Genomic DNA, 25,707 nt, shown 5'->3' with positions numbered 1-25,707 from the left:
CGGGCAACACGGCCTCGACCTAAAGCCCTCCCCACCCCACGCCCCCCGCGGCCCCCCAGTCCCGGATCCCGGCGCCTTCAGTCCGCACAAAGTTCGGAGGGGCAGCGCCGGGGCTCGCACGGGGCGGGCCCGGAGCAGCTGCCGCGGTAATCTGATCCTGGGACAAAGGCGTGCCCGCCGGTGCTCGGCCGCAGGTAAACACGCGCTTTGTCATGGAGATGGGGCGCGGGACAGCCCCGGCAGATGATCCGCGGGTTCCAGGGGACGGAGCCCTAACGCAGAGGAGGGGGCGGGGGCCGAGGGCCGAGCCGTCGTCTGAGCTGCCGCCGCCAGCTGAGCCACGCGACCCGCCCGTTCTCATGCAAATCAGCACATGCCTTCGCTGCGCGCCGCCGGCCTGGCCTCCGCCCCGGCTCAACGCACGCGAGAGGTGGGCGTCCCGCGCGCCCGCGCCACGGAGCAGACTCCCCCCACGCCCAAACCACCCCACGAAACGAACCCAGTGGGGCTGGAGCGCGCCTTCCTTTTCCCTGCACGGCCGCCGACCCCAGGAGAAAGGAGAAGGGAGTGTGGCGCCGTGACCCCCTCGCTCAAGGGAAGTCAGGACGCCGGACCCACTCGCCCGGTCTCCAGCCGCGCAGCCTGCGGCCAGCGCGGAGAGTTAAGAGCCGTTGTGGGGCTGATCCTTCTCCCGCTGGCTGCTGCGCTCGCGCCCCTGCCGTCGCCCGCCCCCGCGCAGAGCTGCGCGCGCCAGGGGTCGCGCTCCTGGGCGCGGGTGGATCCGCTGCTCGATTTGCAAGCGCCGCTGCCTGGGGGCCGCGCGCCTCGCGTGCACACGGGCGGCGCTTGCTTCCTTCCTGAGCGCGCCAGCGTTGGGGGAGCCTCAAAGTCCAAATATGAACCAGATAGACGCCCCCTCCCTTTTTCGGTCTGTGAGGAATGATGGCTTCGTGGGCTTGTAAGTCCACGCGTGCGCCGACTGAGTGTCAACACATCTGTGTACTCATTTGGGTGGGCGTGGCTGGGCAGGGGACACGGCCCAGTGAGTGCGTGTGTGGGCATGGTCTCTGTTCATGTGTCCAAAGACAGCCTTAAGAAGCAAGCAGCAAGGGAGTATCCATGACAGCTCCACGACACAGAGGCTTCGCCCACGGACGCTCTGAGAGCTCCCCGTGGGGCAGCAAGCAGGTCCATTCCTCTGCTACTTTAGCTGCTTTCAGATTCCAAAACTGACGAATGGAGAACGGGCAGAGGGTGGTTGGTGCAGATGTGATACCAATACTAATTAATAAGCATGGTCTACGTCCCCTTCTTCTTCTTCTTTGTTTCAAGTAAGCTGGCATGTTTGATCAACACCAGATTTGCTGCCTGGAAGTTTTTTATCTTGTTGTTCTGAACAAGGACCCTAATTCTTCCTAGGAATAAGAGAACCTCTCTGTTGGGTATACAGTATTCAGTTGGTCTGAGAAAACACAAACCCCACTCAAGTCTCCAGACTTGTTTATACAGAAAACTGAACCTGTGGCCGGCCTAGAGTCTGAGCCTATTCTGGTCATTGTTTATTGCAATCTGTCCAGGCCCTCCTGCCCCCACCACAGTCACCACCACACACGAACCTGGAGAATGGAACCTTTCTTTGGAAAGCGGGGTTGGAATAGGATTGGGTGACCATGGTATTAGGTCATGCACACACGGCTGAGGACGGCCACGTTGGAATTTGATAAGAGGATGGCCATAAGCTTTTATTCCCAGGTGGTCTAATAAAATGGTGGGGAGATGATCAGGGTCTCCAGCAAACAGAGAACTCCAGATGTGGTTGCTGTGGCTGCGGCTCTGATTATTATACAGCCTGAGACACTGGAGTTACTCGGCCTATGGGGTTGTGCTGCCTAGAAAACAAAACAAAACAAAAACACCACCACCAGGCAGCAAATTCCTCCTTCCACTTCTGTGTCTGATGTACTGGGTGCCTTCTAAGCCCTAATGAGCCTCACTTTGTACAGTAAATTTGCTGAGACATCAAAAAGTATTTAAAAGAAAGTTTCCTGTTTTTTCCCTAATGAGCAAGGTGAGGATTTATAGTGTGGGGAGGAGGGAATCCGGCAGCCAGGGCCAACACTGAGGCAAGCCTATTTAACATACCCTGGCTTAAGCTCCCTCCTGCATTTGGGGGGTTCAGAGTGCTTAGTTGTGGGAGTATAGAGACATGCAGTTAGGGAGTGAAAAAACGCCATTTGGTTTGGAGCAGATGGCTGGCTAGGGGGCTGACGGCGTCTAAAGGCGTGTCGTCCCCTCCAGCTCGAATCCCTAAGGGCTCCCCTTGTCTTCCCAATCAATGAAAATTAAAGTGCAAAGAAAGGATGAATAGTTGGACCTCGAGTCTCTCCTTTGTTCATCCCAGCTACTGGTGCGCAGGAGTTAAACTACAACCGGCTCCTATAGAAACGCTGAAGTTAAACAGTCTCCCCGTTAGCACAGCTTTTGAAAGAGAGAGGGAGAGAGGAACCAATTTGGGGGTGGGGGGAGAGAAAAAGGGGAGAGGGAGAAGGAGAAGAAGGAGGACAAGGAAGAAGAGGAAGGAGGTGGAGAAGGAGAAAGAGGAGGAGGAGGAAAAAGAAAAAGGAGAAGAACAGGAGGAGGAGGAAGGAGAGGGAGAAGAAAAGGGCTTTCTGCTTGATTTCCCCAATACAGAATCGCGTGGCATAAATTAAGTTGGAAGAGAATGAGCGCTTTGGGCAGGATTCTGATGGATTTTACGATGCCTTTCAGTTCCGCTTTGCCGCTGTAATCGAGAAATCTGTGCCATGTCAATTTAACAAATACTTGATGCTGAGGGGGGTTTGTTAAAGATTTGGGGCAAGTCTTTTTTTCCCCCAAGGTTTAAGCCCTTGCGCGTGGAACTTTTTATTTCCAGTTTTCTAAACAGGCATTTAAATCAGCCTGTTTTCCACTTCCATTTTCTAATTAAAAGGTTCCTGATATTCCATTTCTTACTGAAATCTATGCCCAGTCTTACAGGCAGAGGATTCTGGATTACGACCTCACATTCTTTTCTTCTTTTACATTTCTTCTGCCCCTGAAACCCTCTCACCTAACCACCCCCACCCCCACCTCCTAGCACAAGGAACAGCTCCTGTGCCTTAGGGAAGCAGAGTTCTCAGAAGTCAGCTTTTGGAGGAAACATCAACGCAGAGAAAAAAGGATCCTGACACTAGGTGGCAAGATTAAATTAGAATTTGAGCTGGCCCCTCCCTGTGTTGACACAGTGAGTCCCTATAGAGTCCAAAAAGGACAGCCACACTTTTGTGGCTTGCCACCATCATGGGGGTGGCAGCATCTTTTGAAGCCTCCGTTTGTTCTGAACCAGTGTGTGTGTGGGGGGGAGGGTTCATGGTGAGGTCCCAGCCTGCCTTTCTCACCTGGCATTAAACAACATATGCTTGTTTTTAGTGGTTAACTCTTCGCTATTCCACGGAAATCCTAAAGTGGACATCTTTGTTGATCCTAAAACTTTGCAGGTATTTGGGAAACAAGGTAGCAGGAGACAGGCTGGGTCACCTGAAGAGGAGCCGCAGAATAGCAGCTCCAGTTTTGTGAGGGCTGGAGGGCCTGCCATGGATAACTTCACCAAGTGACCTTCAGATTTTTGGCTCCAGTGGTTGTCCTTGCTGTTTGAAGATCTTCCCTCTGCTTAGACACTTTGCGATCAAGACATCTGCTGGGATGGAAGTTACGTTCTGCCTTGACAGTGCCCTGTTCTCACCAACAAGGCAACTCTAACACACTTACAGTGAGGACACTATGGCCAGGCTGCATCCTCGGGGCTCAGCTACAATCAAAGGGGGCACTTCGACACTCACCTTGAACGCTAATGAAGCTGCGGAGGCGTTGGGAGTAGTCACGGAGCCGCTGGCAGGGATGGTAGAGAGAGGACAAAGTGCAAAGCTAGATGCCAAAGTACGAGTCTGTGCCCCAACTTACTCTCCATAGTGCCTATGAGGGCAATTCAGATAATTCACTGTGCGATACGTGTGTTCACGGCCCTCCCAATAAACTCATTTCCCTTTAAAAAATGAAAACAAAAGTTCTAGTGTCTGATGGACGTGTAAAAACCTAATAAGGTGACGGTTGTGTAAAGGTTGTGGGTTGGGGACCGGGGCTGGAGGGGGCTTTAGAACATGTGCCGGACATTGTTGCAGAGGCCGCGGCGCGCGCGGAGGGGAGCTCTTTCTCTCCGCATTGTGCGGGGAGCAGGTGCTGTCTGCATTACCATACAGCTGAGCGCACAAAGAGCCACTGATTCAGCCTCGCACAATAACAGGCTGCCTTAATGACAGCCACGCGAACGACACACACCAAACTCACTTCTAACCAGGCGGAGGGAGGCCGAGGGGGATACCCAGGAGAGAGGGGCCGAGACGCAGGGAAGGTGGCGGTGGCCAGGAATCCTGCGGGGGAGGACGTGTGTCTATGGGGGGAGCTGAAGGCCAGGTTCTCCTGGCTCCGGGATATGCTGCCCGGCTCCCAGGCTCCACTCCCAGTGGCCGCGGACCACAAGAGGACACCAAGGGCGCGAGGATGCCGGGGTCCCAGGGAGCGTCCTCGCCCCGCCTGCGCGCCGGCTCTGCGCGCCCCGAGGCTCAGTGGCCGTCCTGGGCCAGAGGGTGTCCCCGGTTCGGACCTCCCCAAACTTCCCGAAACAGCCGCTTCGCTCTCGCCGCCCTCTGCCCACCGCTCCGCCCTCCCCTTTCCTACGGTGCTCCCCGAATCGCCACCCCCACCTCCGCCCCCGAGAGACTCCTCCTTAGGAAGCGCCTGCCCCGAAGAAGGGGCGGCCCACCGAGAGCTCGGGCCTCCAACTTCACGCTCCTCCCCGCAGCCGCCCTGCCTAAGCCCCCGGGACGTTGCTGGCGCAAGGAGACCCCTCGGCGGGCGCCGCGGCTGAGAGTTTCGGAGGCCTGGTCCAGCCGCCCGACTGGGGTGTTCGCGGCGCAGCACGACGTTCAACGCCGACCCCCGCGTGTGGCCGTGGATCTCCGAGTGTCTGTGGCCCGGGAGGGCCTGCGGAAGGGGACGGGGCGGCGGCACCAGCTCGCAACGCAGGGGGATTCTTGCGGTGAACATTTTGCAGGAATGTAAATGAGTGCGTTTTGTGTCGCGAGGGAGGAAAGGGGGGTTGGGGGCGGGGGCAGGGGAGGACTGGGGGGGCGGGGAAGGGTGGGGGCGGGGAGGAGGGTTGCACATTTTACAGCTCACTGACCATTTGGCGATCCATTGAGAGGAGGGTTTGGAAAAGTGGCTCCTTTGTGACAGCTCTCGCCAGATTGGGGGGCTGCTGATTTGCATCTCATTAGCCATGCGGGCGGCCGGCGGGATATAAGGGCGGCAGGCGCCGGCGATAGCCAGATCCTCTGCGCGCACCCGCGGAGACCCGGCCCGGCCGAGGGCAGAGAGCCGGGGAGCCCGGGCAGCGCCGCGCAGAGCCTTCTCCCTCCCACAGCCCGGCCCCTCCGCTCCTGCGCGTGTGGACTGGATGGCATTGGTTGGATTCGTCGGAAAGACGCGGATCTTTGCCGCGACACAGGAGCTCAGATCCCAGAGTGCTCCTGGAACGCCCGCCGCCGCCGAGTGACACCCGGCCACGACCCCCAGGGCGCCGCGCTCACCCGCCGCCTCCGACCGTCCCCTCCGCGCACGCCGGGGCCTGGATTATCGCCTGGCCCGTGGGATTTCCAGACCGCGGCTTTCTAATCGGCTCGGGAGGAAGCTCTGCAGCTCTCTTGGGAATTAAGCTCAATATCTGGAGTCTCTCTCTTTCTCTCTCTCCCCCTCTCTCTCCTGCGAAGACCTTAAGACAAAACCAGGAAGCCGGCGACCCTCACCTCCCCCGGGACTGGGGAAGGAGGGAAACCGAAAGTTGCCGCCGCCGCGCCGCACTCGCCCAGCGGGAGCCGCTTTTCCTCCGGCATCCCAGGAGCCGCCGTGGGACCTCGCAGGGCGGATATAAAGAACTGCGGCCTCTGGCAGAGGCGGAGACCGACTTCGGAAGAAAGAAGTCCTGGGTACTGCGGCACGGGGCGAGGCGAGGGCGCGTTTCTGCCCACGCTCCCCAGGTCCCGCTGACCCCCCGCGCGCCCGCCGCAGAGAGAAAAAGGGGCCCCGCAGGCTCGCGCGTGGACCGGGGCAGCATGGGCGGCCGGTGCGCGCTGGCTCTCGCGGTGGTCTCGGCCTTGCTGTGTCAGGTAGGCGGCAGCTGGGGGCGCCGGAGCTCCGCGGGGTCGCACGGGGAGCCCAGGCGCGGGGCAGGAGCGCGCGGGGAGGGGCGGACGGCCGCGCGAGCGGCGCCAACCGCGGCTCTGAAAGTGAACCCCGGGGGCGACGAGCCCAGCGCCGGCCCTGCCCGGCTCCGAGTGCCCCCTGCTCCCCAGGCGCCGGCTCCCACGGGCCCCACGCCCCCTCGCCCTGCGTCCTCACGACCCTGCCCTCCCCGCGCAGGTCTGGAGCTCGGGGGTGTTCGAGCTGAAGCTGCAGGAGTTCGTCAACAAGAAGGGGCTGCTGGGGAACCGCAACTGCTGCCGCGGGGGCGCGGGGGCGCCGCCGTGCGCCTGCCGCACTTTCTTCCGCGTGTGCCTCAAGCACTACCAGGCCAGCGTGTCCCCCGAGCCGCCCTGCACCTACGGCAGCGCTGTCACGCCAGTGCTGGGCGTCGACTCCTTCAGCCTGCCCGACGGCGCGGGCGCGGACCCCGCGTTCAGCAACCCCATCCGCTTCCCCTTCGGCTTCACCTGGCCGGTGAGTGCCGGGAGCGCGGGGCGGTGTTCTGCTTCGGGCGCACCGTGGCGGCGCAAGCCGGGGCCTCCTGGGCACCGCGAAGTGGGGCGGGCGCCGCGATCTGCCCCACGGCTCCAGCACGGCAGGCGGCAGGGGGGGGCCGGCGCCAGGCGAGAAGGAGAGGCCGGGCGCGTCCGGGAGGTTTCCGCATCCGGCCTTCGCGCCGGGTCCCGAGTCAGATGTGCCTCTTCCGTGGGAAGGTTCTCGTTTCCCGGCTCCTAGACGCGGTGGTTGTGCAACTACCCGCGCAGCGCGACCGCTTCCACCCGGAGCTCGCCCATCCCCGCAAGAATAATGAGCATCGCCCTCGGGCCTCGTCTGCCTCGTCCCGCCTGCTTTCACGCATTCTCTCTCTCTCTAAAAAAAAAGTAATATCCTGTACTACAGGCTGTAAAAACACGTCAGGAAGCCACTCTTTAAAAAGTTCTTCCATTTTCTCAGAGAAGGTGAGAGCAGGCGGGAGGTGCGCAGAGACCCTCTCGGTACACGCCGCCCGCAGACCCGCGTGGTCTCAGGTCTGGGTTGCTGGCCTGCTTGTCCTGAATGACTTTGCTCCTTGCCTCCTTCTTTTTGTGACATTTCTGGGTTGTCATACCTCCTCTTCCCTCTGTCCCAGGGCACCTTCTCCCTGATTATTGAAGCTCTCCACACAGATTCTCCTGACGACCTCGCAACAGGTAAAAACAAACTGAGACCCCAAAACGGCTTCCCCCAGTTAAAAGCATTTAACTTCACTTACTCGTCTCCCAACCAAACCCAAACACCTTTCATTCTGAAGGTGCCCCAGAAAGTTCAGGGTGGAGGGCCTGGGCCGCCTCCTGGAGCTGAATGACTCCATCCACCTTTTGCTCTGTCCCGAGCCTCAAGGTTCTTGGTCAGAATCAATCAGGAGAATCTTCTCCCCATAGAAAATCCAGAAAGACTTATCAGCCGCCTGGCCACCCAAAGGCACCTGACGGTGGGTGAGGAGTGGTCCCAGGACCTGCACAGCAGTGGCCGCACAGACCTCAAGTACTCCTACCGCTTTGTGTGTGACGAGCACTACTACGGAGAGGGCTGCTCAGTTTTCTGCCGCCCCCGGGATGATGCTTTCGGCCACTTCACCTGCGGAGAGCGTGGGGAGAAAGTGTGCAACCCTGGCTGGAAAGGCCTCTACTGCACAGAGCGTGAGTCTCTGAAAGCGCTGCTCGCTCACTGGTTCATGAACACTGACCACGCACAGGGATGAGGCTTCCCGAGCCACTGGGAACTTGGGACTGTAGAGATGTTCTAGCCGGGAAACTGAGGCCCAGAGGACAGAAGCAGATTGCTATGTCACAGCTTGCCAGTGGTGGCGTTGGGGTCAGCGCAGACATTTTAACGTCCAAGACTGTCTTTATGCAGTATGGGAAGCTGCTTTTCTTAATCAGGGAGGGTTTTAGAGACAAGGCCAGGGGTCAGGAAGTAAAGCCAGTGCTACCCCCAGGGTGTGTGTATTAGGGAGGAAGGAAGGGAGGAACACAGAGCTTGTGTGTCAGGGGCACGCTTTCAACCAGAGGTCCCTGTGCTGTGACAGCATCACACTGGGAAACATTCCATTTTCTCTCTGGAACGGGTGTGCTTGACCTCTCTGGAGCAAATGCCTTTCCGGTGACGCGCAATGACCGTGCTGTCCAGAGGGCAGACTTTCACTCCTATGGGCTGTTGAGGCTGGGTCTCCAAGGCCTGCATGGGCGAGGGGTGCACAGCCCCATCTGGCTTGAATGCTCATGCAGCACCCTGTATGGAAAAGAAATGTCTTCCTAGTAGTGACAGATGCTCTGCCTGCCTGATTATTAGATATTGATATGTCAATTTCATGGCAGGCAGGTGACTAGGGCTGGGGTGGAGGCCGTGCTGGCTCCTGGTTCTGGCTCATGGAGTCCTCAGGACCCCTCTCTCCAGCTTACTGAGGCCTCGCCTGCACGCCTGGCCGTCCCAGCACATTGGTACGGGATTTCCCTATAGTCGGAGATTGGGTAGGTCCTAGAACTGCCCAGAAACCCCAGGGAGCTGTCATTCTCCTTCCTTGGAACAGGCCAACCTTGGAGAAGGGCTCAGTGAGGCCCAGAACCTCTGGCAGGAGCTGGGTGGTGTCTGGGGTTGAGGGTGGGTCATCCCATTCACTGAGTGCCTTGATGTCCTTGTTCTTAGCTTCCCAAATTCCCTCCAGGACTTAACTGAGCTCTTTCTAAGCTCTGCCTTGGCCTGAACTGGTTCTGTTTTAAAAGAAAAAACTTTCGGAGCTGTTCATTAATTTAGAGTTTTATAATCAGGCAGCGAGAGCCAGCTCCAAGCCTCAAGCCCACTGCCCACCCACCGCCCTTCGCCCTTTGGGTGCCTTTGGCAGGTCTGCTGCCTCCCACCCTGCTTCCCTGCCTCTTCTTCACCACAGGGTGGCCAGAAATGTAAACTTTTTTCTTCATATTCAAACACTGAAGTCTCTCCCCGCCCCAGCTTACACGTGCCATAGATTAGATCTCTCAGGGGATAGGCGCAGGGATACCCCCAGGCTCCCATTGGTGGAAGGGGTGCGTGTGTGTGTGTGTGTGTGTGTGTGTACACGCGAGGGGTGTGTGTGAGGAGGTGGGGCTGGGGACGTGGGGGAGGCCGGCATTGTTGCGCTGGGGCAGCTGCCGTAGAGGACAGACAATGGAGCAGCTGTCCTGCCCTGGCACCCTGCATACCAGCTGTCCACTCTTATCTGCACACACACTTTCTGGGATATTAAGAGGTGGAGCTTTGTGCATAGAATTGGGAAGTGGGGGAAAAGGAGGGGGAAGACTTCTGACCCTCTCTTAGAAGAAAAGGGGATAGGGTGGGGGTGGGGGTTTCCGAGAGCCCTTTTGTCCTTGAGCCACTGTGTTAAGAAGAATGCTCATCCCCAGGGCTGAGTCAAGTCCCAGGCTACTAGGCAGGGTGGGTCAGTCCTCCACAACCTGGGAAGATTAACTCAGCTGGGATTTGCTGACTGAAGCAGGCAAGTTGTGTCCGGGCCCCAAGGGCAGCGGCCCTGTTGGGAGGCACTTGGCATGGGGCTTGACCCTGTTTTCCCTTTGCTTGTAGCGATCTGCCTGCCCGGATGTGATGAGCAGCATGGATTTTGTGACAGGCCAGGGGACTGCAAGTAAGTCTGCACAAGGTGGTGTTTTGTTTTGTTGCCTTTTCTTGTTATCCTTTCATACCTGGTTTATTTGTAAAATAGCCCCAGGTGATCATTTGAAAAACTCTGGTAAGATTGATTGAGCAGGGGGCTGTTTTCTCATGTTTCTACTTAACAAATATTTGGCAGCATATAAGGTCGTAGGGGTGTCATTCATCTAAGGCCCTTAATGACTATGAGAATTTATAGATAGTAGTTTAGAAAGAGTTGGTACAAGAAATGATAGTTTAGTTCAGTGGTTCTCAAATGTTGCCTCATCCTAGAATCACTCAGGGAGGCTTTTGAGATGCTGGCACTGGGGCTCCCCTAACACCCACGAAGCCAGAACCTTTGGTTGGGCCCAAGCCGCAGTGTGGTCGAAGCTCCCAAGGTGACCCAGTGTTCTGCTAATCTGGAGAACCAGAGGCTCCCTGGTGCTGCGGGAAGATGGTTTCTAGGGTGAGAATGTCCACTGCAAAGCCAGCGACGGTCAGCGTCCATCTGAGTCTTCTGCTTTTCTCCAAGGTGCAGAGTGGGCTGGCAGGGCCGGTACTGTGATGAGTGCATCCGCTATCCGGGCTGTCTCCATGGCACCTGCCAGCAGCCCTGGCAGTGCAACTGCCAGGAAGGCTGGGGGGGCCTTTTCTGCAACCAGGGTAAGCGTTCTCTCCCTGAGGCGGCCTGCTCCCTCCAGGGCAGCCCTGGACTTCCTTGGCTGTTTGGTCACTGGAAAAATAAAGTCTTCCTGCATTTGACGTCGAGCTTCCTATCTCCTACTTTTCCTGTCCCCACCCTTCACAGACCTGAACTACTGCACACACCATAAGCCCTGCAAGAATGGGGCCACCTGCACCAACACGGGCCAGGGGAGCTACACATGCTCCTGCCGGCCTGGCTACACAGGTGCCACCTGCGAGCTCGGGATTGATGAGTGTGACCCCAGCCCTTGCAAGAACGGAGGGAGCTGCACGGTGAGTCGGAGGCTCCTGAGCTAGAGGCTCCGTGGCATCTTACCCTGAAGCTGGGGTGCCCTGGTGTTGATGGAGTGTGTGGGCTCCCTGGAAAGCCTTTTCTGACCTCTCCATCATGTAGGATCTCGAGAACAGCTATTCCTGTACCTGTCCACCTGGCTTCTACGGCAAAATCTGTGAATTGAGTGCCATGACCTGTGCAGACGGCCCCTGCTTCAATGGGGGCCGGTGCTCAGACAGCCCTGATGGAGGCTATAGCTGCCGCTGCCCTGCGGGCTATTCCGGCTTCAACTGTGAGAAGAAAGTCGACTACTGCGGTTCTTCACCCTGTGCTAATGGTAAGGCGGCAAGGGGCGAGTGCTCAGAGCCTTGGGCGAGTGGTCAGCACTGAGATGCCATTAAAACCCAGCGTTTGTGAGTGACCTTGAGTTTTTGAAGCACCTTTATCCAGAGCACCAGGAGTTCTCTGTGGAAACTGTATCTTTTTGAGTCTGGAAATGCCCAGGGAGTGAGAGAGGCTGGGGCATTTGTTACCGAGTGCTCCGCGGAATCCTAGACCAAACAGTGAGTGATTTGCTCAGGGCCTCGGGGCACGTGAGGCTGCCTGGTTCGTAAGTTATGCTCACAGGCCGCAGGCACTCTGATCTGGGAGGTCGGCCTAGCTGTAGGGTCACCCAGCACAGCAGTCAGGGGTGTCCCTGTGTGAGGAGGCCTGTCTGTGGGCAGCCTCCTGTTAGCAGTGGGGGGCCAGCTGCCCAAAGCAAATACACAGCAAGGAGAGCTGGGCCCCAGATGTGCCAGAGTATTCCAGAATGGTCGTCCTTCCCCTTCCAAACCCCTCCCCTGTTGTCAGTGCCTGCTCCTCTCACTCGCTGTGTAACCTGAGCAAGGGCACCCTCATTAAGCCTCAGTTTCCCCATCTGAAACCTTGTTGGGTTGCTATGATGACTAATGCAGTCACCGGGTGGAGCGTTCTGCACATGCCTGTCCAGATGTTAGCAGTGTGATTTCTAGAGCTGGACACTTCTTGGCAGCCTTGTATTCGAGCTCCTAGACTAGGTCACCTTGCACTGTTGATTCATTCGGGCCACAGGCTGTCTGGTTTGTCCTCGTGTCTCTGGTCTCTACAGTGACAGACACATAGATGCTTCAGAATGACTTAGTGGTGAACAAACCCATGAGGAGATGTGTGACGCTTGTGTCCCTGTGTTCCAGGTGCCAAGTGTGTGGACCTGGGTGATGCTTACCTGTGCCGCTGCCAGGTCGGCTTCTCCGGGAGGCACTGTGACGACAATGTGGACGACTGCGCTTCCTCCCCGTGTGCCAACGGGGGCACCTGCCGCGATGGCGTGAATGACTTCTCCTGCACCTGCCCACCCGGCTACACGGGCAGGAACTGCAGTGCCCCCGTCAGCAGATGTGAGCACGCACCTTGCCACAATGGGGCCACCTGCCACGAGAGGGGCCACCGCTACGTGTGCGAGTGCGCCCGGGGCTATGGGGGCCCCAACTGCCAGTTCCTGCTCCCTGAGCTGCCCCCAGGCCCGGCGGTGGTGGACCTCACGGAGAAGCTAGAGGGCCAGGGCGGGCCGTTCCCCTGGGTGGCTGTGTGCGCCGGGGTCATCCTGGTCCTCATGCTGCTGCTGGGCTGTGCCGCCATGGTGGTCTGCATCCGGCTGAGGCTGCAGAAGCGCCGGCCCCCAGCTGAGCCCTGCCGGGGGGAGACAGAAACCATGAACAACCTGGCCAACTGCCAGCGTGAGAAGGACATCTCAGTCAGCGTCATCGGGGCCACGCAGATCAAGAACACCAACAAGAAGGCAGACCTCCATGGGGACCATGGCGCCGACAAGAACGGCTTCAAGGCCCGCTACCCCGTCGTGGACTATAACCTGGTGCAGGACCTCAAGGGCGACGAAGCCGCCGTCAGGGATGTGCACAGCAAGCGTGACACCAAGTGCCAGCCCCAGGGCTCCTCAGGGGAGGAGAAGGGGAACCCGAGCACACTCAGGGGGTGCGTGCGGTGGGCTGGGCCTCAGGAGGGGGGTGCCTGGGGATGTCTTCCTGGAAGCACTGGTCCATTTCTATTCACAGATGTTCTCGTGTGTTCATTGTGGATTTTCCCTGTTTTCGTTTTAGTGGAGAAGCATCTGAAAGAAAAAGGCCAGATTCAGCCTGTTCAACTTCAAAAGACACCAAGTACCAGTCAGTGTATGTCATATCCGAGGAGAAGGATGAGTGCGTCATAGCAACTGAGGTCAGTGCAGGAGCGGCCCCTGCTTCCTCCTAGGCATGGGCGCACCTGGAGCCAGAGCATGGGAATCTGTCTCAGACTAACTCCCCATTTGTCTTGTGGCCCCTCCAGGTGTAAAATGGAAGTGAGACGGCAAGATTCCTGTTTCTCTTAAAATAAGTAAAACTCCAAGGATATATGCCCCAACGAATGCTGCTGAAGAGGAGGGAGGCCTCGTGGACTGCTGCTGAGAGACTGAGTTCAGACCGAGCAGGCTCTCCTCCTGAAGTCAGCGACGCCTGCCGACAGCCTGCCGCGGCCCGGCCGCCTGCGGCACTGCCTTCCGTGACGTCGCCGTTGCACTATGGACAGTTGCTCTTAAGAGAATATATATTTAAATGGGTGGACTGAATTACGCATAAGAAGCATGCACTGCCTGAAGTGTATATTTTGGATTCTTATGAGCCAGTCTTTTCTTGAATTAGAAACACAAACACTGCCTTTATTGTCCTTTTTGATACTAAAATGTGTTTTTTCTAGAAGGAAAAGATGTGTGTTATTTTTTGGATTTGTAAAAATATTTTTCATGATATCTGTAAAGCCTGAGTATTTTGTGATGTTCATTTTTTATAATTTAAAATTTGGCAAATATGTACAAAGGCACTTCAGGTCTATGTGACTATATTTTTTTGTATATAAATGTATTTATGGAATATTGTGCAAATGTTATTTGAGTTTTTTACTGTTTTGTTAATGAAGAAATTCCTTTTTAAGATATTTTTCCAAAATAAATTTTATGAATGACAACCAGAAGGCATAGTTACTTTGCTTTGCCTTGGAGTGGATGTGTGCTCACTTGCCTGCGGCCCAAGAGCCTGAGGACAGAGGTGGCCATGGTGTTTCTCTTTTCAAGTCTTTGGTTTCCCTGGATCCACTGGAAGCAACCCGTTCCTCTGTGCCATCAGGAAGCTACCTGCTGACATCTCGAGGTGACTTGGTAAGAGCAGGCATGCTCATAAACCAGCCGAAATTTTCTAATTCCATTCCCCTGATGCATTTATTCTTTCCACAGAAAGGATAAGCATTCCTCATTGATTCATTCATTTATTCATTCATTGTCAGTGTAGATCTGTGAGTTATCTTGTACCCAGTGGGTGACAGCTGTCATGAGTTTGTTGCCGTTTCATGCTAATGTGGCCCTGGACTGGGGGTGGGAGTCCTGGAAACTGCTCCAGTGCTTGCTGTTGGTAGGCAGCTCTGTCTCTGCGCGTGTCCCGCCTTCCAGCTTAGCAGGACCCTGTGGGCTCCTTGTGGGCTGACCCTACTCTGGTCTTGGAATTTGCCCCCAGTAAGACCCCGTTCCTTTTAGTGGAAAATGTAGCGATAGCATTTTTAACTTGTGCATACCTCGAAGCATTGAGTGGTTTCCAGGGTGGAAGAGGGTGACCTATGTCGCAGGAGTTCCATGGAGGGACAGGTGTTCATTCCCTCAGATGGGACTCCATGTGTGCCTTTCCTCCTTGCTTTAAGGGCACATTAAACACAGGCCAGCAACACCAGTGAAGAGAAGAAATGTTTTCTAAGAACACTGAGCTGGAATCTGATCACAGTTCTCAGTCTAGTTACCAGTTACAGAAGCACAGGGGACTGAAAACTCCTTCCTGGACACCCTGTGGATCTGCACAGCCAAATCCAGGGAACTCTGTAGCCAAATGAATTGCAGGGAAAAAACAAGAAAGCGTTGAAGGGGAATGTATAGATTCGAAGAGACACAGACATATCAATCAATTGTAGCATCTGGATCTGGTTCCTGTTTCAAACAGTTTAAAAAATTTATGAACCAACTGGAGAAATGTAAGCACTGACTGGATATTTGAATGATTTTAAAGTATACTTGCTAAATATTTTAGATGTGATGTGTTATTACTGTTCAGTTTAAAAAGAAACTTTATATTTTAGAGAAAAATACTGAAATATTTACGGATGAAACAATATGAGGTCTGGGATGGATTCAGAGCACGCCCAAATGGGCACAGTGGCAGGGGGAGCCCCACGGGCACTGCTGGTGGTCGCTGCAACTGGGAGTGGCACATGATGGGGGGTGGGGGTTTATTTTACTTACTTTCCTCTTTCCTATATGTTTGAAACTTTGCATAAGCAAATGCATTAAGATGGATTATACAGTGAATCCATACACATACACACATGGCAGAGTTTACTGGTGTGTATAGACCACCGTGTCTATTACATCGCCTACAGCAGAATGCATCTTAGGGAGGCTTGCTGTGGTTGCACATGCACATTGCAGATGAGGAATCTTATAAGACCAAAACTAAGCCAATTAAAGTGGGTGGAGAATGGGTGTCTGGTCAAGGACCTTGGTACCAGAGTCTTGGGGTTCTGATTCAGACCCCACTGCTTGCTGGTCCCATGTCTGGGTGATTGCCCACGCTGAAAGTCCTCGCAGGGGCAACAGCAGTGTCTGCAGCAGTGCTGGGAGCACCTCCTACCTGTCTGTATGGGAGGGCACTTTTCAGAGCACAGTTCTGTGCATGTGCTCAGCTGGAGCCAGCTACCGGCTTCTGGCTGCTCTCAGCATGGAGCTCAAAATCCTTAACTTGGCCTCTCAGGCCATGCATCTGGCTCCTGCCTATCCTGGAGCCTCGTTTTGTTACTCCCCCATGGTCTGTGGCTGCTCTGTTCCTCCCCTGGCCCTGACAGCCTGGTTCCCACCCGCCCCCACTTTGCGACTTTGAGTATGATCTTCTGTCTGCCTGAACCTCCAGTGTGACCTTCTTCCGCTGGGAAAACAAGCTGCCTGGGTTGCCTGCCGAACATGATGGTGCTCTTGCAGCTTATGAATTTGTGTCGTTGTTTGTTTAGTGGGCGTGCATCCCAGAAGACTGCAACCTCAAAGAGGGCGGGCAGTGCTGGCCTTTGTTCACCACTGCAACCCAATCCCCACCTGATGCTGGAGTGAGAAAACATTCTCTGTCCATGTGAGCTATAATTTGAGAACACACATACACACACTCAGGACATGTGATCATGAAATAACCTTCATTCTGGTGTTTACTCTTATCAGTGTTACTAGGAGTTTCAAACCATAACATGAAGCCAAACACAGGGATTATCTGAGTGGATGAACATAGAATTTTGTTTTTATTCTAATAACTGGCCACCTAGATACAGCCCTGTATATGGTAACTGCGTTTACTTGGTATCCAGCAAACAGAGTGCTATGCAGCTAGTAATTCCTCTGTCTATGCATTTTATAGGAAAGGCAAATGGTTTCCTGAGGAGCAGCTGGATGTCTAAAACGTCAAGATGAAGAGTAGTATTTTGCATGCAAAGAGCACCAGGCTTCACCCGCAGGAGGCACACGGTATGTCCGTGTTGAATGTAGTGTCTTACGCTGCAAGCATAGGACAACAAAAAATACACACTTGTCATTTGGAAACAATTCAGAGATAAGTTTTTAAGATTGTATGTATTAGTGCAGAGTATCAACATTTTTCCAGAACAACTTCAATTACATTTATTTGCTCAAACGAGTGAATATTTCCATTTTAGAGAAGCCCATCTGACCTGAATCACTTTGCCACTGTGGAGGTGGGGGGTGTGCCATCAGGGTGTATTCTTGCTAATGAGCTTTGAAAAGCAACATATTTTTCTATTTTTTCTGTTTCTCATGGAAACATTCACGGCTCCACGTCTGTCTGGCATTTGCTGAATCTGTCATCTCGAGATTATAATTTTAATAGAATCTGGAGTGAGGTACCTGAGGAAGCCAGAATGAAATAGCATTTTAAAATGTATTGCAACACAAACATCAGATCCTCTTGGTTTTTTAAAGCACAGAAAAGAAAAATGATAAGACTCATGTAATTAGTTACATTCTCAAAGAAAATAAGGTCAGTATAAGAAGAAAAAAATCTAAAATCGCAGGACATGGGATTCTCACTGGATCGAGGAATGAAGTTAACTGCAAGGCTGTCACTGGTTTATGGTGGAAGTGGTGGCAGAATCTTCCTCAGATATGATTTTTAGAAGCCGAGCCAACCCTCTACGGTGAGAGGTGCCAGACATGCACCTCAGCTCTAAGCTCCTTCCAGGCTACGTTCTTGCACACCAACTTCCTCTATTTGTGTCTAAACCCATGGTCAAATCACCACTAACAAAAAGCGTATTCATGTTTTAAGTGAATTTGAACTTTAAAGTTATTGAACCATAAGGAAAAACATGAAATATGTCTGCTCTGTGGTCCTAGATATTTCTCAAGAAACTTGATTGCTTTAGTGAAACTTAATTTACAACTCAGTGCTGGGATATTTGACAAATAAAATCACTTTTCAGAGACAGGATGGGAATCTGCTACTTCTGCCCCTCAGCCTGCCTTTCCAAACTCCCAAGTGGCAGCCTTGTGTAGACATCATGGTCTTCCACAGCAGTAGTTTGGCCGGATGTCTAGACCCTCTTACACGTTGGTAGACGTAGCCTGAGTCGTGTTTTTGATAGGATTAGTGATGCTTCCAAGTTTTTCTCTTGCACTGTCTCACCCTGACCTCTGGGGGTAGGGAGGAAGGAAGGAAGAAGGGAGGAAGGACGTCTGGTGTCAGGTGCTTACAACACACACTGCTCAACCATAGAAGGGCAAGTACTGTTTCTTTAAGAATTAGTATGAATTTGATTTTTTGAATGTCAGCCCTTTCTTAGAAGCTTAGAAAAAAAATATGATATAAAAATTTGAAATTAAAAAAATGCAATAAGCAACAGAGATTTTGTCTCTACAAAAAAACGTAAAAGCATTAGCTGAGTATGGTTGTGGCATCTATGGTCCCAACTACTCAGGAGGCTGAGGCAGGAGGGCAGCTTGAGCCCGGGAGGCTGAGGTTTCAGTGAGCTGTGACTGTGCCACTGCACTGTCCCCTGGGGGACAGAGCAAGACTTCATCTTTAAAAAAAAAAGCAATATTAAGAAGGCATATTAATAAGGGAAAGACACTCTAAATTTGAGCGTTTCAGTTAAAATGAAAAAACAACAGTTAGGACCCTTTCTGATCCTCAAAGTCAATACTTTTGAAACAGGAGAAGGAAGGGAGGTGGGTGATCCCTGGAGCTACTGCCAAGGCTGGGCGCGGGGGCCTCAGATGCATCCTCCAGTGCTCAGGGTGGACCTGGCAGAGGACAATCCAGTGTCTCTGTAGTTAAATAGGTGTCAGGAACATCATGAAACCCACAGTTTATTCATCACACTAGCCCTGACCTGGCAAGGTTACTGGGCAATGGCTGGTGGCAGGAAGGTGAAGAAGAGAAAGAAATAAAAATATTTAAGATGAGTCCTGATCAGCGAAACGAAATGGAAAATGGGATTAATTATCCAGTTGCTCTAAATGCAGGAACCATTTCTCAATGTCCTCTTTCAGTAGAATGAACTTATCCTGGTCCTAACTGTTCAGGTCACTGCGACTCTGTCCCTGGCTCCAATGGTACAAAGTTGCCTCCTGTTTAAAGATGTTACAGAGGACCCTGCTCTTGCATGAGCTCCCTGGAGTGACGGAGGGGAGGAGAGGACTGCTTTCCCTTTGCCCACTTGTGGAGAGCGGCGGAGACTCTGTTTGGATCCCTGCCACAGAAAAGGCTGCATTGGCCGTGTCTCCAGAGAGGACAAACTAATTTTAACAATTGGACCCAAACAGAGCTGGGAAGGTCAGTGTGTTGCAATATCCGGTCCTCCTGCCTGCTTTGTGGCTCGTTCCAAAAGTTGAGTGTGCTGTTTCAATCGATCTGCTATTTCGGGTGATCTAGTCCTTGTTAGTTCTTGACAGTCCCGGAGGCGCCCGGTGGCTGGAGAATCTTCCCCTTTCTCCACAAACCTGACCCTTGTAAGTCAAAGGTCAAGATAAAAATGGAGACGGCAGCCTGGAATCTGCTGGGTTCTGAATGTCTCCACCCTTTCTCCAGCATAAGTTTTGGACTTGAGCACACCGTTTGCACAGAGGCCTCGGGTGTCGCTGCGGTGGTGAGACTGTAGCGGGGCTGACTCTTCCCCAAGGCTGAAATTTGGCTTTTCAGCATCTGGCCTCTGCCTCTTACCGCCTTTGGTGACAGCTCTCCCCTCCATCCTGGAAGGCCCTCGAGTAGAATTATGAATACAGTGGTGACAACATGGGCTCCAGGGAAAATGTGTTGGTGACGTGGCACCCGAGAGCTTGTTTTCCAGACTTGGCTCTATTGAATAGCCCTGGAAGTTGAATCTTCACTTTGTCAAATGAGACATATAGATGGGCAAGTCTTTCCATCTCTGACACATCAAGCACCAAGCTTCCCTCCTTTTTCTTTTCTTTTTTTGAGACAGAGTGTTACTTTTGCTAAGGCTGGAGTACAGTGACGGAATCTCAGCTCACTGCAGCCTTGAACTCTTAGTCTCAGGAATCCTCCCACCTCAACCTCCCCAGTAGCTGAAACTGCAGGCAGGTGTCACCACCACTCCCAGGTAATTTTTGTATTTTCTGGAGAGATGGGGTTTTGCCATGTTGCCCAGGCCGCTCTCAAACTCCTGGGCTCCAGCGAGCCTCCCACCTTGACCATCCAAAGTGCTGAGGCTACACGTGTGAGCCCCTGTGCTGGCTGAAGTTTCCCTCGTTTTTAAGGTGGAACCAGATGTCTCATGGCAGGCTGGATAAATTAAATACCTGATGTCATTTCCTGTGTGTGTGCGGATGGTTGGGCAACAAAATGCCTCTTCGTTACAGGGATAATTTGATGTTAAAACCCTAAGTGAAATGAAATGGACTTAACAAATGCCTGCTTGTCTATCTTTTTTCGTGGGGTCTAACTTCTGCCTGCTCATTCTCTGGAAAACTTCTGTTCTTTTAGGTGTATCTCACCGCGTCACTTAAGTGTTCACTGAGTGCTTCCTCTGTGCCGCTGGTTGCTCTGGGTGGTGGAGAGAAAGGCCTAGTAGATGCCACATCTGGCCTGATGGCGCCCTGGGTCACCCTTGGGGAAACATGGTGCCCACAGCTGATGCCCACCAAGGTTCCAATCCTCCGGGCTGGACCCTCCACACACCTGATCGTGGGTCTGGCCTCTGTGACTGGCTCTGGAGGTTCACACAAATGGACTCTTCCTCAGCGTGCTTCTGAGTGGCACCGTGCTTTCCCGGTGCATTGCTTAGGGGTTCTGGGAGAATTTCTCTGAGGGAGCCCTGGGGCAGGGAGGACATTGGGACCCAGCTTTCAAATGGCAAAGGCCAGTGGCTCCTCTGCACAACCTGTCCCTGTGTCCTCAGGCTGGGGCAGTTTCTGCAAAGAGTCACCCTGAGGGATGCTAACAGCTTTTTATTGGCTTCAGCTCTTCCTTGCCTCCCCGTCCTGTGCCCGCGTCTGTCTCTGGGGCTGGCAGGACAACAGGCTGCTGGGCTTGCTGCGCTTCCCCCAGCCTGTTCCTTTTTTAAATTATTGAATGTGGGGCTCTGCTGGGAAGCTTGGAGGCCAGGTGGGGACCTAGGGGAAGCAGCTCCCTTCTGGTTTGCCAGAGGGACCCGGAAGAAGCACCCCTAGCCCCTGCCTATCCACTGCCTATTTGTCTGATTAACTCGCCATCATCTGCGGACACCTAGAACGGGGTCGTCTTAGGGTGGTTGCTTGGGAATAGGTAGGGAGGGACTCAGGACGCCAAGGGGCTGCAGGAGCTGAGCCTGAGTCGGGTTAAGGGCATGGGATGGGTACAGTAAATGGATTTGTACAATCCTGGACTGCTAGTAATTCCAAGGACCCGTGCGTTCCTGTTCCCCACCCCACACACCTTCCTTGGTGTTGTCATAGAAATATAAGGAAAAATAGGAAGTGTCTTCCTTCAGTGCAAGCCATAGTGATTCCGGTTACAATTTCTAACATGCCTCTCCTTGCACCACACGCCTTTCACTCCTGCCTGATCCTGGACCCAAAACCCTCCTGACTTTTTAAAGCCATAAATATATCTGTTCAGAAAGACCATCTGGCTGAAAGAAGAGCATTATGCCCTGATTCATTTTTACCTTAATTCAATTTAAATCTAAGCAATTGTGCGCCGCTATTCACCATGGTGACAGCTCATCACAGCTGTGGAACTCCAGGCACCTCACCTGGGGCAGGCTGTGCTCAGAAGGCAGATGGGAGGACAGAGCTTGCGGCCCCTCAGAATGCTTGCTCCTAATTCTCCATTCTCTGCGTATTCAAGAGAACATTACAGATCCATGCCGAGATATCCACCTTCCCCCCTGGATCTTAGCATGTGGGGCCACTCAGGGCTTGCCACCAAGGAGTCAAACCCTGGAAGGCCGTGGGATCTGAGAGAGACACTCGTGTGGTCCTAGACCTGAGAAGGACCCTCCTGTGGCCCCAGATCTGAGAATCTGAGACAGACGCTTGCACAGCCCCGGACCTGAGATGGACACTCATGGGCCTGGACCTGAGATGGACCCTCTGGAGGCCTTGCCGTGGCTCCAGAAGATGCCTTCGCACCTGTGCTCGCCTCCCACGCTCCCCACTGCATAAGGCTCTGAAACCTTCTCTCCATCAGACCAAAGTCATGGCACACAGCTGGGGGGTTGCCAGCTGTGCTCCATGATGGGGGAGTTTAGGGAACATTCACTGAAAAAGGAGATGAATGAAGATTCTGGAACATAGTATGCTGTGATTTTGTCAGACAAGAACACCGTGTGGGAAATTAGGGGCCGGAAAACTTGTTCCCAGTGGGACCCAGCTTATTTGATGGTCACCTGGGACCTGGTCGCTTCTTCTTGTGGGTTGAGAAGTCCTCGTCTATCAGAGGGAGGTGGAACTGGGGCACCCTCCTCGCTGGAATGCCAGGCGAGAAAGGCCAGCGAGATAGGTGCCAGGACCCTGGCAAGGCTGATGCGAGGCCCCCACGGTTCAGGAGGAGCCAAAGGAAGCACACTGGGCTGGAGCCTAGCATCCATGGCCCATCGAGGGCACTGCAGCTTGGCGACAGGAACCTCGGTGCTGCCCACTCGTTGGGGCAGGGACAGAGCCTCGTTCCACAGGCCCTCAGCCTTCCCCACTGGGGAGCTTGAGCTGAGCCGGGGGCACCTGCAGCAAGGGAGGCAGAGCTGGGCAATATTCACGCAATGTAAAAATATTTAGCAATCAGTCAGAAACTAAACTCTATTCGATGGCTCAGATGATTCATGCTTAGTCCTTACAAATGGCCTTTTCATGTTGCGCTGTGAATAACTGACATACGTTAAAAACATTGTTATAGCCCAAATAGAAGATTCTGGAGGGAGAGGCTAAAAGCTGCAGGTTGACAGTTGCCCAGAGCCAGAGGGGAGACAGCCAGCTTCACTCCCAACCATTACTCGACTGGTCCTTCCCTGCACATGGAGACCGAGCGGCACAGCTGCGTAAGCCCCTGCTGAGAAGGCCCCCACCTGGCTCCTGTGGCTTCTGCAGCCCCAGCGCATCTTTAGCCCATCTTTCTGTGGCCAAGACGGGGTGTCCTCTCCCCTGACATCCCCAAGGGTCCCCATCACTGACTGGACATGAGAGGGGCTTTGTCATTGTTCCAAACCAGGGTTCCCTCCCTGGCCATGAACTTTCTGAAGAGAAGAGTGGTCGACTTCCTTCTGTGCCTCTGGGCCGTGTCCTGCAGTAGGTCCCAGTGATCATGGAAGGCGGAAGGAGAAGCGTGGGAATGAGGATGTGGGGTTGGCAGGAAGTGATGGCACCCACGCCGCTGCACACAGGCCTCGCAGCTGCTGGTCCTGTGTCCACCAGCAGCAAGGATGTGCTGAGCCCAATGCCACCAGCTCCAAACACTTGCAGGTACATCTCAGCCAGGTTCTTCCCTCTAGCATTAAAGCACCTCACGTCCTGGCTCCTAGGTCTTGTGGAATTTGCCTAAAGCACGAACAGCCTTCTGGAGAGCTCCACATGAAGAACCTGACAGCCACCCTGTCCTCCAGCTGGCTACGTTCTATGCATCAGGAAATCAAGGCACACAGGCATCACCACGCACCTTAGGCCACAACGGCTGGTGCAGGGTGAGGTGGCTGAGAGACCACGCTCTTCAGATTACACATCCACTGCAACAATGGAGCCTCCCCTGGAGGGCCGGTGCTGGTACAGCCATCTCCTCTCTGTGCTGCGTGGGCAAACCTGCCTTCTCCACAGGAAATCCAGCTGCCTCTAGAAATTAACCACATTCTAGGAAGCGGGTTTGACTCCTGCGTATACTTTTACTTTCTCATTTGGTCTCAGGAGGAAATGAAAATCCCAAATTAGCATGGGAGATGCATGGGATCCGAGTGACTAGTGTCATTTGTTGTTTTCCCACACATCTGCGCCAACTGGGCACGTGTGGTCCTCCTCCATGGAGATGTCCTCGCCCGGGGTTACTTCTGGACAGAGAAGTCTCTGCAGACACCCTTCAGTGTCTGCATGCCTCATTCTCCCTCCTCCCTAGCCCGCAGCCAGGGCCCAGGGACTGCAGCCTCCTCGTGCTCCAAGCTGTGTCTCATAGCAGCGCCCATGCTACTGGGCCAAGCAACCTGCTGATGCGGAGAGGGAAGGAGCCCCTTCTTGGCCTCCAGAGCCCAACAAGAACCAGCTCCTGGTAACAGCAGGTGAAGCTGGTGACATGGGCTGACAGGGAGCCTTTTTACTTAGATCATTTGAAAATGATGTGGATCAATGGTGTGGAAGAAGGAAGAAAGGCCCCTGGGCAAGGCCTCCCAACCTCATAGCCAAAAGCACTTTGTGGATTAAGCCCCAAACCCTGAGATGCGGATTAGCCTGGATTACCCAGGGGAGCCCAGTGTGAGAAGAGAGTCTGCAGGGGACAGAGGGAGGCCGGAGGACTGGATTGGAGAGGGAGGAGTTTGGCAGTGGCAGGAGTGGGGGTCAGTGAGGCTGGAGATGCAGTGTGGCTCAGAGACGGGGAAGGGGCCAGGAGCCCAGGGACGTGGCAGCCTCTAGAAATGGGAAGAGGCAGGAAACGTTTCTCTTGGAGTTCCCGGAAGGAGCCAGTCTGCCAACACCTTGGTTTTTACCCCAGTGGGATCCATGTCAGGCTTCTGACCTGTGGAACTGTGAAGGGATGAATGTGTGTCATTGTAAGCCACTCAGTTTGTGACGGCAGCGAGAGCTCTCCAGGAAGGCCTGTGAGCCGTCACAGAGGGAGGGTGCCTGGTGGGCTCCACCTGCCCCCCTGGCCAACTGCAGCGATGCCTCATGTGCTCATTAGAGCTTGTTGCCCTTGTGCCTTGAAGACTTAGTCCAGACACTCTATGAAAGTGAAAATGGCAGCCAGGTGCAGTGGCTCATGCCTGTAATCCCAGCACTTTGGGAGGTAGAGGCAGGCAGATCACTTGAGGTCAGGAGTTCAGGACCAACCTGGCCGACATGGTGAAACTGCATCTCTGCTAAAAATACAAAAATTAGCCAGGCATGGTGGTGGGTGCCTGTAATCCCAGCTTGGGAGGCTGAGGCAGGAGAATTGCTTGAACTCAGGAGGCAGAGGTTGCTGTGAGCTAAGATGGCACCACTGCACTCCAGCCTGGGTGACAGTGAGACTCCATCTAAAAAAAAAATTAGCCAGGCGTGCTGGCATGCACCTGTAATCTCAGCTACTCAGAAGGTTGAGGCACAAGAATCACTTGAACTCAGGAGGCGGAGGTTGCAGTGAGCTGAGATGGCACCATTGCACTCCAGCCTGGGTGACAGTGAGACTCTGTCTCAAAGAAAGAAAGAAAAAGAGAAAACGCCATGGGCAGATGACACCACGCATGCCCTGGTCCCACACTGCCATCTGTGCAGGGAAGTGAGCAGGATGCCTCTGTGGGCTCTGGCAGGGAGGCGAGATGTCACTGTGAACCACGCCCAGAGCAGTTTCGGGGTGCAGGGCTCTGTGCTTGGATGCCCCTCTCAGACCCCTCTGTCTCAGCCACACTTGAGTGCAGTCCACTGTGTAATCCAGAACCCAGAGCATTTCTCCAGGAAAACTGCTCAGTTCTTTCCAAAACGCCACGAGAACTTCGATGATGGGAAGAGGAAACAGGTGCTGGCAGCAGCTGCTGCCGATTTGCGGCTCTTCTTTAAATATGTTTTCTGTGGGGAAACCAAGGGCTTTCAGAAGCATTTTGCTCTGAAATATTCAAGGAATGTTTCTTGTTTTTTCCTTGTTACAGCAACAGCTTTAGTATTTATAAGCAGAATCAAGAGGCCTGCCGCAGAACTGGGGAAGAAGCAAGTTAGGGGGAAAATTCTAAATTGCTAACCCCCTGCAGTTGCTTTGAAATAGCATGTGGTTCTCTGCTGGCATCTTTCTGAGATGAATTCTCGACTTCTTTACAAACCTAGGCTAAAACAGGCACTCAGAGATGGTGTGTACATTTCGAATGTCACCCTCAGGCACTGAGGGTGGGCAGGCACCCACCGTGGAGATCTGAGTTGGCCTGTTTCATGGGCTTCTGCCTATTACCTCATCTGCTGTCACACAGCACTCCCA

At 53.9% G+C, this 25,707-nt stretch overlaps 1 protein-coding gene across 1 annotated transcript; it reads left to right on the top strand.

The window, feature by feature from the left end:
* Window positions 1-5,228: 5,228 nt before the first annotated feature.
* DLL1 (delta like canonical Notch ligand 1) lies at window positions 5,229-14,008 on the top strand. Its single transcript, XM_032271590.1, has 11 exons — window positions 5,229-6,242; window positions 6,496-6,792; window positions 7,448-7,508; window positions 7,740-7,997; window positions 9,916-9,976; window positions 10,517-10,647; window positions 10,793-10,962; window positions 11,084-11,300; window positions 12,178-12,976; window positions 13,102-13,219; window positions 13,328-14,008. Exons 1-11 carry the CDS (start codon window positions 6,189-6,191, stop codon window positions 13,331-13,333), a joined length of 2,172 nt encoding a protein of 723 aa, XP_032127481.1. The 5' UTR covers window positions 5,229-6,188; the 3' UTR covers window positions 13,334-14,008.
* Window positions 14,009-25,707: the final 11,699 nt, after the last annotated feature.

The sequence above is a fragment of the Sapajus apella genome, unplaced genomic scaffold, assembly GCF_009761245.1.
Source record: "Sapajus apella isolate SASKATOON/1434 unplaced genomic scaffold, GSC_monkey_1.0 scaffold241, whole genome shotgun sequence".
NCBI lineage: Eukaryota > Metazoa > Chordata > Mammalia > Primates > Cebidae > Sapajus > Sapajus apella.
The sequence above is the reverse complement of the archived record's forward strand: the minus strand, read 5'-3'. Positions and strand labels throughout refer to the sequence as shown.

Bases quoted from the DNA above. Each gene is read 5' to 3' on its own strand.
- DLL1 (XM_032271590.1), top strand. From the start codon at position 6,189: ATGGGCGGCCGGTGCGCGCTGGCTCTCGCGGTGGTCTCGGCCTTGCTG. The intron at 6,793-7,447 runs GTGAGTGCCGGG...CCTCTGTCCCAG, and splicing joins CCTTCGGCTTCACCTGGCCG to GGCACCTTCTCCCTGATTAT. The intron at 7,998-9,915 runs GTGAGTCTCTGA...CTTTGCTTGTAG, and splicing joins AGGCCTCTACTGCACAGAGC to CGATCTGCCTGCCCGGATGT.